The following is a 12643-nucleotide window of genomic DNA, read 5'->3' as shown; positions in this document are numbered from 1 at the left end:
AGTCTAGTAGTCATTTCTACAAGGAAAGGTAAGAAGATCATCAGAAACAAGCATGAAATGATAGCTATAGTTACATGTATGCAGGCATGCAGTGATCGTTGTCGCGTCGTTGATGATATCCGAACAAAGATGACAGGTTAAGGGTTTGACGATCGAACTCTTTTTTATCATCACACAGCCATCTTGGTCCATCCTGATCTGGTTCTTCAAGCTTGGCCTCACTCTTCTGAAGAACTCAATCAACCTGGTACCTGAATTCACAGCATTCAACGATGCAAAGTGATCAAGATTTCGCATACAAGTCATTGCATGTAGGTTGAAGAAAGAGCAAATAAATGAATGCCGAAGAAAGTTACCGGGATGGGGTTCGAGAGGAGAGATGAACTGCAATTTGCACAGCTTATATAACATTCTCCAAGAGAGAGAGAGAGAGAGGGTGAGATGAATGAACTCCAAAATGGGAAGGGAAAGGTTCAGGAAGAAAGGAAATCGAGGAAAAGATTCACAGTAGGGAAACACTGCACGTTCATGGCGGAGAAAGGAGAAGAAGTACGCGCACTTTCCTTGTGCATGAATCAAATGTCGAAGGAGAAACGCATCAAATCACAAATCTTCGGACGAGGATCGACACGAATTGCTCACGTGTTTGAGCTATTTTGTTGCGATCCGACCTAATAGGATAACTGGCTCTTCAGTTCTGACTGGGCTTCACGCGTCAAAAATTGATTGGTTCCCACTAAACATCATATGATGTTGTAATCTCTAATAAAAAGAAATATTGTAATTGAGTTCGAAACAAAATTATATATTTTTTTTATGATATATGAGTCAACGCAATAATAAATGATACGACTATTGTAATCCAAAATTCTTAAAAACAACATTATATATATATATATATATATATATATAGTGTATATACACATCCAAAATCAGTGTCAAAGCTAAGAACTCTTGTATATGTTGATTCTTCATTAATCAACTATCATCTGGTTCCTAATTAAAACTCTAAATTATATTAGCACCCTTTAAAGACTCATTATGATTATAATAATATCGGCTACATTTTTAGCACTTCAAATTTTGTTGAACTTAAATTAGCTAATGTTAACTGTAATTAAGGATGATTACATATATGAATGATCTTAATGATTGGACATATATATATACATACATTATTATCAAGATTTTAAGCATAAATATGTTATAGGATATGTATGTAAGAAAATGATCTTACATATACGTGCAAAATTAGGTAACATCTTAATTAATAGGATAGGCTGAATTATACGATATCTATGCATGTAAAACAAAAGATAAACTATGAATGATCCTCTCGTACATACTTGTAATATTTTGTTATGAGAAAAATGATAGAATTACTAGTATAAAAATAATGATAAAATATTCAAATTACTTGGGTTCAATTGCTGGTAATATTAAATTATTATTTTGTGGTAGTTTTATATTTTGGATAATTTTCTGTTTTTAATTGATAAGTAGGAATGAGATATTAATAGCAATCGTGGCACTTCTTATCATACAGTGATCAGAGAGATCTTTTACCTCGATGTTCATGAATGACAAAATAAGATCCCTGTGAAAGGATTATGATGTCCATTACAGTACCCCGGAATTGCTGTTATTCCATATACAATGTCAAAAGTTGATGGCGAGATGAGATGGTTGCTGTTGGGTGTAAAGAGATGAGACTGTTCGTGGACAGAGGCAAAGGACAAGCTGTAGGTGGGTTCTCTTTTGCCCTCTCCTTCCCATGCAAGGCAATCTCGAAGGGAAGGAGTTTGGCCATGGCTTGCATGCTGCCATTTTGGTGCTACAGACAGGGTTGGAAGTTGTGAGGAAGAGCCGTGGGGGAAGGTGGGGATCTGAGTGTGACTGCATGTTGGAATTGAAGACACAGGTGACAAATACATGGAGAGGAATGATTGGAAGGAGAGACGGTCCTTGTTCATGCACCTGCTCAGAGGTGTAGACATTATCATAATGTTTGAGCTCTGATAGGCATGTAACATTGAGGGAGGGAGCGAGAGAGAGAGAGAAGAGTAAAGGCTAGGGAAGAAGAAGTGAGAGATAGTGTGCATGCATGGTGCATGCATTTGTCTTGGAAATGCTGCGCTGCTTCGTTTTTATTGCTATTGCCCTGAGCACCTTATGGTTAAACATAAAAGGAGGATGGTTCTCTCATTGACATATAACATGAGAAGGATTAATGTGGCTACTTTATTCTAGAGATGAAAAGATTACTGTAGTGGCTTCATGATGATGAAGATCACGAATGAATAAATATATAATCATTCTCTTCATAGTTTATGCATTGTTTGTCACCACTGTCACAAGGAGATTCCATTTCGCTTCTACATGTATTTTTAATCTTTCACATAGTTGGATTAAGTTGTAAGTCAAATCGTATAATATGTCTTATAACTTTACATCAGGGTTGATGCTGACAACACCTGTCCAAGATCATGAGATTCTGATCTCAAGTTATATATTATTATTACTGTGCATTCATCTGAAAATTACTATGTTCATATTATTAATATTTCTTTTCATATTGACAGTAGCATATCAATATGTAATGCCTTTTGGCTCACAGGGATGCTGAACTCTGTGGGAATGGTTTCTGTTGCTGTTCATAAAGAGAGACGGCGTGAGTGACATGTATTAGATAGCAGGAAGAGGGTATCTTGTCCTCTAGATCTTGTCTGCAAAGTGCCCTGTAGAGAGAGAGAGAGAGGTGCACGAAAACTAAGAAAGCAGTGTGGCATGGGAAAGGTGAGAAGAGGAGCAGGAAGACGGATTCATTCAATATGGAAGAGAAGAGGAGAGGTGGCGTTTGCCAAATGAGGCACGCAAGGTAAGGCCATCAACCCGACTTTTAATCTTTCCGTCGCCACGCCACCTCCGAGTCAAACCATGCACTGTGGTCTTCGACGTCTTTGCACGATCCTATCATAACTTAATGAGGAGAGAGAAGAGAAAGGCTTCCATGGCATTAGAACTGCATATTAGATTGGACGAATTTTCGAAAATATTCATATTTGTTTTCTTTTTTATTATCTATGATCGATTGATAAGGGAGGATCAATCAATCCGATTATAATATTTTTTATATTATATTATAGTATTTTAGTAATATTAAAAAAAAATTATAATATAACATAATGTTTTTATATAAATATTATAAAAATCTTATGTTTATAAAAATCAATCGATCCATAAGAAAAATAAGAGAAAAATAGTTGACAAAAGATATTTCAGGCATTATGTGAAAAAAGGATATTATTTAAAAATTTTGAAAATGAAAAGTGTTTCTCAAAATAAATCTAAAAAGAGAGACTTTTTTGAGAATTCATTCTACTAAATTCATGGATGCATAAAAACTAGCATATTATTATGAAGCTTATTATTTATGATCCCTTTTATTTATTATTTATAATTTTTATTATTGATAATCTTTTAAAAAATAAAAAAATATTGTTTTATTATTTATAACCTTAGCATTATCGATTTTATTTATTTATTTTTTCTTTCTCGTAATCCTTTATTTCATCTTTGCATTATCGACGTCATTCGCTATCACCGACAATAATACCGCTCAATCGTCTTATCAATAGTGTACTTAAAAATATATATAAGAGGAGAAAGATGAGAAAAAAAGATATTTACGTTTATTTATAAAGAGATAGTTTAGAAATATTATAATAAAATAAAAAAATAAGAATTATAAATACTAAAGATTGTAAATAGTATATATATATATATATATAATTAAATGGTTTGTATTTGATCTAATAGTTTATCGATCTAATAAGATTTATAGGAACTTACAATCCCAATAATTGATCTAAGAATATCATGATCGAGGAATTCTCCTTCAAAAATCAATGACCAATCCCAACTTTTTCAAAGAATATCTGTATGTGATGTTTATCTTTCTGAGGGCCGCATTATTTGGTTTTGGTTTGAGTATAAAGATTCTAGTCAATAATGCATTAAAATAGTGTCTCGTCTCTCTGCCATGTTCTTTTCAGCTTTTCACTGTAAAGCCTATAGAATGAGGACTTGTTTTCTTCTTTCTTGGATTGTGCTCCCCATGCCTCTATCCCAACAAATCCTTCACGCAAATAACATTAATTTTACGGGGGTTTCCTTCTGATCATGAGAGAGACGATCTCTGACCTTTTACCAGTTACAGAAAGTTCATGGGGAACATAAGTCTTGGCTGCCTCCTACCAGCTGGTGTTAGAGCTCCAAATACTAAAGCAAACAACGCAACACATCACCACCCACATCATACCACCCACCCCAGAAATAGAAGAGACAACAAAGCACAAGCGTTTGCGAGAGCTCCTCCTGTCCCTGCTAGTTCGGAGTTGCCTTTCGGCAGCAGCAGCAGCAGCAGCATGCATGATCTGCCTCTCGACGAAGATGGATGCATCAACATGACAACACTTTTAACTGTAATGTAGGATAAAGACTTCTGAAACATTCATTACATGGATTGCTGTCATCTTCTTAATCGTAAGGTTGAAGCAAATGACATGTCAAAAGTGTCTACTAAACAAAGATCTGATAGGGTATGTCACCAGTAGACCGAACACAGCTAACTGTGCTTCAAAATTGCTGTCATCTTTGTAAGGTAGAAGACAGAAGCCAAAAAGATACCTAAAACCCACCTGCTTTGAGCTTTTACTCAGTCATTCCATAGGGCAAACATTGGAAGTTGATTGACTGCTGGCAGTTCTGTAGGCCGAGCTGCTGCCACCATCCAATTCATGCTTCCTCCATCCCCATTACCTCCGTTACTACTGCCATCCCCACACTCATATTTCATTGCAGTAGGGTACAAAAATGCCTGAGAGAAGTCCCCACACATGCTGTGATACGAGATGGGGTTGCCCGGAGAAGACGAAACCACCGGTGCAACCTCGGCTAGCAGCAGCCGGTTCGAGGTGTCGTCAAGCTTGGGGTTACATAACATGTCGCTGAAATCATCCTCAGCACCTGCAATGCCCGACTTTGTGACGGCAGGAGAAGGCCGGTGGTCTGTCTCCAACGACATGGGGCTGCTGTCCTTGGGCGGCGTTCGTTTGGCGAGATCACCGCCGATGAGATGGTTGCTCGAGCAGATGCGCTTCACGTCGTACCTGCCGATGTCAAAGTTTGTCACCGCATTCGGACCCCGGAACTTGATTGCTGCGATATCATAGGCTTCTGCGGCTTCCTCCTGAGTGCCTGCAGATGCATTGCGTCGTCACAATTTACATCAAATTGTAGATCATTAGATGCATTCGTTGGGCCTAATGTAGTGAATGATCGAGCGAAAACAAGAGAGCCAGAAGAACCATCCATGATTCCATGCATGAAGAAGGAACTCACTGAATGTCCCAAGGTACAAGTCCTTGTTGCCTGCCACTCTGCCGATTCTAGCTTGCCATCTACCATGCTGGTGGTGCCTGAGAACATAGAAGAAAGAGAAAAAGCTCAAGAGAAAGCATGGGGATCATCATGGCACCGAGTAATTGGTTGAGGATAAAAGCTGCAAAGCAGCAAACCAAAAAGATGGAGTTGAACGAATGCTAAAGTTGGGCTTGACAGGACCTCGTCACCCCTCTATAAACAGATGCTCCTCTTGAGAACCCACTGCTTTTCCTGAAACAAAACAAGACATGGGAAAGGCTAAGAGCGAGCGAGCGAGCTCATATGAGCAGAAAACCAGCATACTCGTGCCAAGAACAAGACCTTCGTAAATTGGCCACAAACTCTTGTCGACTCATGTTCTTCATCTCTTCCAGTTCCTTCTCGTAGGTGCTCAGCTGCGACGAGCAACCACAGGGGATCAAAGAAGCTGTAACGATGCAGGGAATGGGAACCACTTACAGGTAAGTTTGTGTGAGTCGTTGGTCCCCAGTACTTGAGTGCAGCCAAGTCATATGCTCTTGCTGCCTTCTCTTCCTTGTCATACCCTCCTTTACATCGCCGGCATCAGAGAAACATAAATCAGTACATGGGTTGATGAGAGAATTCAACCGACCAAGCTTTAATGCCACTACATCACCTTCCCTTACCTAAATAAACTGCCGGAAGGAACGGGAATCGAGCGAACAAAGCAGCGAGAGAAAGAAAGACACGAGTTAGTGACCTCCCTAAAGAACACTCACAAAGACAGCATTCGACTGGGATTCGAAGGAAAAGGAGTTGCTACCTTGCCTTCCTTTCCTCGTCTGGCCTTCCTTTCTGCAGCTGTTATCCCACAGGTGGGCTTCATACCTTCCCGTCCACCTATGCCTGCAGCGTTCATTAGCAAAAGACATAGCAACGAGGATGAATCGAGGAAACCACACCACCGTGTCTTCACGGAGACCCACCTTGTGACTCCCCTATACTGCGAGGTTCGTTGCCCGAAGGTCTCGATGGACTTGCGGGGAACCGTCTCACGAGCTGCGGATTTAGCATTCAAGCGGCTCGGGTCGTCGGCGGCCTCCGCCGGAGCCAATTCATGAGGCACAGATTGCAAACCCAAACCAGGACTCATCGAAAGGCTTAGCGATCTGACGCCGTCGGCCGGTTGCTTCTCCGGGGCATACTGGTTCTGCCGGAGCCACGACTTCATGCCGGAGATGGAGATGGAGCCGTCCGTTCCCACGCTGTAGATCGGATCCGTCGCGAGCGGTGAGGGCCGGAGGGTGGTGGGATCCTGAAACGGGTGGAAGGATTGGATGTAGTGATACGGGTCATGCACATCTTCCTCTGTTCGTCCCTCTGCAGCGGGGATGATGGAGGGCGGCATGTTGACATTGATTCCAGGGTACATGGCATGGAAGTGGGAGATGGGTTGCTGCAGGTTTGGACTCTCTTCATTGGTGTGCTCAGAGTAGCCACCCAAGAAGTCCTCGAACTTTGGCCCTTCCTCTTCTGGGTTGGAGCTGCCGTCGGTGGTGGTGGCAATTGCACCATACTTCCAATCTACATGCAACCACCACTTGATGTGTCATATATTCCTCAAGATCATTTCTTGAATTAACTAGATCGAGGTTCGGGAGAAGGAAGCATCAACATCCTCACCAATGCAAAACCCTAATCAGTGAGAGCTTTTAGGACCGAAAGGAAATGATGATGCAAAGAAATCAACCGAGTCAAACAAGGAGAAACATCAGAAAGCAGTCAAAGGAGAGGAGATGATTACATGATGGAAGATCGGAAACCGAGTAAAAGAACATGGCAACAATTAGTTACACCACCATATCAGAAAGGAAAAGGAACAAAGCACAAGCAGGAATACCAACTAAGATCATCTTTTGTTGATTGGCTACTGCACAAGAACTGCTGCTATGTACTACAATGAAAGATTTGTAGAATGAGAAGCCATACACAGAACCAGATGAAATCATATAGCAACAACAAAAAACAACACAAGAAGGAAAATATAAACCCTAGTCGAAGGCCAAAACACATCGAAATATGAAAGCCAGTCATGAAGAAAAATGAAAGATTAGAGGAAAAAATGGGTAATAATATATACATATAAAAAAGAGAAGAGACTACGAAAGAGGAGGAAATCTAGCAGTTTGGCTACCTGAAGCACAAGGAGTATGCCTCAAAGGTGGCGGCTCCATGAGGCAAATGGAGCCATCAGACCGCAGAGGCATGAGAACAAGAGGATTGGAAGAAGCAAACCCCAGCTCAACCCTACCATCATCTCCTCCTCCTCCTCCTCCTCCTCCTCCACCACCGCCGCTACCTTCTCCACCACCTCCGAACTGGTCCTCCTCGCAGCAGCAGGAGCCGTCCCCTCTGGAGGAGGAGGACAAGGAGAAGCCAAGCCAGCCGCTCATCTCCATCACATGTACTCGATCGGCACCCAAAAAAAAAAATAAATCCAACCCAGAATCCAAGAAAGGAAATGATGAGAGACTCGCTGGGATCCCAGTCTCCCTCTCGACTCTACCTGGTGCTCAAACTCCAAAGCTCCCACCCCCGCTCCCTTCCCTTCCCAGACCCAAGAACGAGGTGGTGTGCAGATTAAAACCAGCATCATGGGCTTGGCCTTGTGCGTAGTAGAATTTATTTATGCGTCGACAGAATAGCAAATAAAATATAGGATATGAGGAAAGGAGAGAGAACCCTCCCATCTCTCTCTCCCTCTCTCTCTCTCTCTCTCTCTCTGTCTCTTTCTGTCACTGTGTCTCTACGTCTGCGTCCCGGGTCTTAGCTTTCTGTCCTCGGGTCTCGTTCCATGACTCCCATCATAGATACGTCTTGCAGTGGGGAGCAGACCAAACCCATCTCTCTATCTCTCTCTCGCCCTTTTCCAGGTGCAACCTCATACACTCTTAACAATTACAACTCAGTCTTGATGTGTCCATCATCACATATTGTTTATATTAATGATAATATAATATATTATCAACCATAGATAAGAAAAGAACTACAGTAATCAATACACTGTCTTATAATGTGCAGCAGAAACATAAAAATATACATAATTAATCAGAAATATTTTCAACCAGATATATATGCACACTGCTTGCTACAATCAGTATTCAAATATGAGAACTCTTACAACAACTGCATGAAGTGTTGCAGCACTCTAAAAACAAGTTCGTAACTCTCACAATACATAAATAACAGCCATTGATTGATCTTACGATGACATGATAATAAAAGTTTACATGTGCCACTGATATCATATAAACATTGGCATCTTCTACACAACATACAGTACCAGTGCACAGTTGCCTCTGATGTAGGGTTCCGGGATCATGTCATACTCTCATGTGTACTTCGGACTGCATCTTGATGTACCAAGGTTGACCTTCGCTCATAATGTATGGACTGCACTCCAACATTGTTTCCTAAAGACTCTACTCGACACTTGCAGCGAGATTAACTGAGCTTGTGTTAGTGTATGACCTGCAACTGAGGAGGACTGGCGTTAGATATTAATGGTGGAAGACACCAAAGACCATGAATGATGCAGTAGGGCAGTAACATCAATCCATGCAACAAGGTGTATATTTACATGCCAACAGAACATTTCCCAACTTAGTACTACATGTTGATCTTGCTCATTCTTTAAATGTAGAGATCGCTAATGGGTGAAGGAGTTTAGTTTGTGGAACATGGCGAAGCTGGGGTTGTTCTTCTTGTAGGAGCTCCTAAAACCCGACCGTCACTGTGACCAGTTTGCTCTCTTCTTGTCGTGGCACCTGCCCACATCTGTCTTCTTTCTGCTTCTCTGCTGCTACATCGATCTCATCCTTTGATGCCATGAACTCCATGTACCCAAGAGATAAACTTCGTCGTCGTCACGTTGAAGAAAAATCCGAGCTTTGCCTCTTTGCCGCGCGGTCGACATGTCTCCTCTACTTTTTCTTCAAGGCACATGCATTGCCATCTCTCTCTCTCTCTCTCTCTGTATATTATATATATATATATATATATATATATATGTATGTGTATGTGTTCTGTGTCTCTCTTTCTAAGCTAGGCTACATCAATGGTAAATAGCTGTGGGAAGAGCTGCTGCTAGTTTTCACTGCAGCAACAAAGGCTAAAGTACAGATCTAAGTTGGATGATGTATACATTAGATTGAAGATGGAATGGGTGGAGTTCCCGAGGAAACCGTGAGGGGGATCTTCCCAGGGATTCAGATGCTTGATGCGAGTCAAGAGAGGCCTTCTTCTCAGGGATGCAGCAGCTGTGTGTGTTCCGTACATGATTTGAGCTTTCATCAGACTTATTAAGGGGGTTGGAAGGGAGAGATTAGGGTCCCAAATCACAGGTTATGAGGCATTAACAATGGGATTTATTGGATTTAATATGAAGGAACAGTGTTTTAGTCCACATTATCAAACATAGGAACTTTTTAATCTGTTGAGCATCAAAGTGGGATTCCTTGGGATTCAGAAAGTTGTAGAATAAGATGAGCCTTAAATGCTCAGTTGTGCAGGAGAACAGATTGTGAAGATGACCAGCATCCTGCTATGAACATGGATCAAAGAACAGGAGAACAAATTCAAAAGAAGATTACAAGTCCACACCATTCCATTACAAAGTTGCTTCAGTTCTTTGAACATTACATGCAACAACAAGAACAGAGATGTTGAGTTTATTATGCATTTTAACAGTACATGAGAGACAAATGCTAACCCAGTTTTTAGCTTTAGGACATTGGGAGCCCATTACAACTGGGAAACAAAGCAAAGAGTGTTCGGTACTTCTCTTACATGTGAAATTTACAAATCACTCTCATGGTAGAGAAAGAAAAGATAAGAGAGAAACACCTAAAGACATCTTTGCATCCTTGATCTCGACTTATATGCTACATCCACATCCAAATCATAGATCGTCTCCAAATGCAGTTATTCCGAAAGCACTTTCTTGTATGTTTCTATTGAGACTGGAATGGAGCTTGAGACTTTGGTTGACTTGATTGCTCTAAACAGCCTGTTGTAGCATCCGAATGAGCAGATTCCAAATCGATTCCTGGTCTAGCGTTCAACATCGACGAAGACATTCACATGAGGCATTGTCATCGGATGAACATGAATTCCATATCATAAGGAACATCATGAAGATGCAAATTAGTGTCGATAAAAACAATGAAAAATGATGGACATGACAAATCATGATTGTTGAGCTAAATTTACAGCTTATACTTGTTTTATTATTAAGACAATTAAGGTATGTGGTACACCTTCAATACCCAGTAGTTTCATACAATACAAGAATAAGCAGCTAGTGCTGGGAACAGTGAGGGGCAAAGATAAACAGGGATAAAATTAGATCCAAGAAGAAATAAAAAGGATAGGAAAACACATTTATTTTTAACTATGGATACTATAAGGGTTCATTGAGACAGTTTCCATTTTTTTTTTATCTCAGCTGATATGTAGTATGAGAAAGTGTCAGTGTCAGGTGCTCATCGAACAGACATGACTAAAATATCTGTTCCGTATAACATATTGTATTATGAGATATTGGTTGAATTTTTTTCTCCATAAATAAGACAAAGATAAATTCTCATATCGGACTACATAATCCGACATACAGACTATAAAAAGAAAAGAGCATGGATCTTGACATGGTCCTAAATAAGAAAATTTACATGGCTCTGTGGCTTGAACAACACTTATGCTACAGCAATTGCAATCTAAAGCAAAAGGTGATAAACTCAGGCATACCGTTTCCACCAGTAGAGAACCTACAGTCGTGTGGAAGATGATGAACTGGATATCGGGGTTTGCCCTAAAAATAAATGAACAGTTCATTCTTGCCCTAAGAAAAATACTGAAAGTGAGTAGGATATAGGAAGCATATAGAAAATAGCAGTAACAATGACAACCACATGCAGATGGAACAGCAAAATTTTGTTTGCAGAGTAGGTTCGGTTTTGTCTTGTGTATTGGTTTGCAAAACTTGAATTTGCTTTGCTTATATCTTATGAAAACAGTACATCATATAAAAAAGACGAGCATGGGGAGTCTGATCCACACATAGGAAGAATATGAACTGAACTTCAAATAGTCGAATATAATACATATATCATGGAACATTTCTATATAATGCTATTTACAAGATAAAAAAGACCTCAAGCGTCAATCGTAAACAGAACTTGGGTAGAGTCCCACAGATAAAGGAGCAAAGAAAATTATGATGGCTTTCAACCAACAACAACAACAACATCAACTACTTAGGATCGACTACATAGATATTTCCTGTAGTATCTAACAGCTTGCTGGCTTTCGCACGTGCACAAAGAAATTGGAGCATAGAAAAAAGTTATTCGGCATCCGAATATTCTTGTAATGCCCTATCTACTTGCTGGCCTTCGCGCGTGTGTAAATGGTATGGTGCATAGAAAAAGGTTAATCAGCATATGGATATCTAAAAAATGATGGAACCGTAATACGACGAGCTTAGAACAACATGACCCAAAATACATAAGCCCGAGATAATTGTGTAGGAGGCAGATCTAACCCTATATTTGATCATATCCATTCTCTTGCTTCCAACCTGGATCGAAATCAAGGTGTCACATTTACTTCGGCTACACAATAGTTAAACAACTTTCACAATCAACCGGTTATTAGAGGTCTCATGGTGCTTAGTTTCAGAAAACAACCTGAATCCATTAAGCTTCAAGAAGGAGCAAATTGGCTTCAAAGTTACCTCGGTAATGGGATTAAAGCATCGTTCATTACTTGTGATATGACAAATTATGGACCCAAGGCATGTCACCACATCCCACACGCAAAGTCAGAATCCATACAAAAATGTCACACGTCATGACATCCCACACGCCTCATTCCAATAAATCCAGGACGTCACCACCCTCGCACGTAAGGTCAGAGCCCATGCGTACTGAGACACTGTCCGACACACCCATCACCTCGAACCGTGTACGACCCACCCTCATGCCATAGTATAAGAACCCTTCGTGGATACCCACAAGGGGGGGATCTGGGGAGGGAAAAAACATTCAACTAACTCGCTCGTCGGAGAGGCCACGGCCGGGGATCACCCGGCGAAGGCCTTTTTTCTGCAGGTAAGCGGCCACCCACGATTCACGGGCGCCCCAACCTCGAAAGCCGCCGACCGACGACCTCGCAGGCG

General features: G+C 40.8%; 1 protein-coding gene and 1 long non-coding RNA gene across 2 annotated transcripts in view; both read right to left on the bottom strand.

The window, feature by feature from the left end:
* Positions 1-4476: 4476 nt before the first annotated feature.
* LOC135598806 (AP2-like ethylene-responsive transcription factor AIL1) lies at positions 4477-8003 on the bottom strand. Its single transcript, XM_065093148.1, has 9 exons — positions 7601-8003; positions 6393-6990; positions 6230-6312; positions 6093-6101; positions 5905-5993; positions 5767-5840; positions 5626-5676; positions 5404-5480; positions 4477-5259 (listed from the first exon to the last, which is right to left on the bottom strand). The coding sequence occupies exons 1-9, from the start codon at positions 7863-7865 to the stop codon at positions 4718-4720; spliced, it is 1788 nt and encodes a 595-aa protein (XP_064949220.1). The 5' UTR covers positions 7866-8003; the 3' UTR covers positions 4477-4717.
* A 2105-nt stretch (positions 8004-10108) lies between these two features.
* The window catches only part of LOC135598805 (uncharacterized), a 3434-nt gene continuing 899 nt past the window's right edge, over positions 10109-12643 (bottom strand). The window contains exons 2-3 of the long non-coding RNA XR_010481718.1: positions 11212-11305; positions 10109-10518 (exon numbers count right to left, since the gene is read on the bottom strand). This is a non-coding gene — a long non-coding RNA (uncharacterized LOC135598805). The remainder of the gene's footprint in view (positions 10519-11211; positions 11306-12643) is intronic.

Source organism: Musa acuminata, chromosome BXJ2-1, assembly GCF_036884655.1.
Source record: "Musa acuminata AAA Group cultivar baxijiao chromosome BXJ2-1, Cavendish_Baxijiao_AAA, whole genome shotgun sequence".
Lineage (NCBI taxonomy): Eukaryota > Viridiplantae > Streptophyta > Magnoliopsida > Zingiberales > Musaceae > Musa > Musa acuminata.
This window is presented reverse-complemented; position numbering and strand designations above follow the sequence as displayed.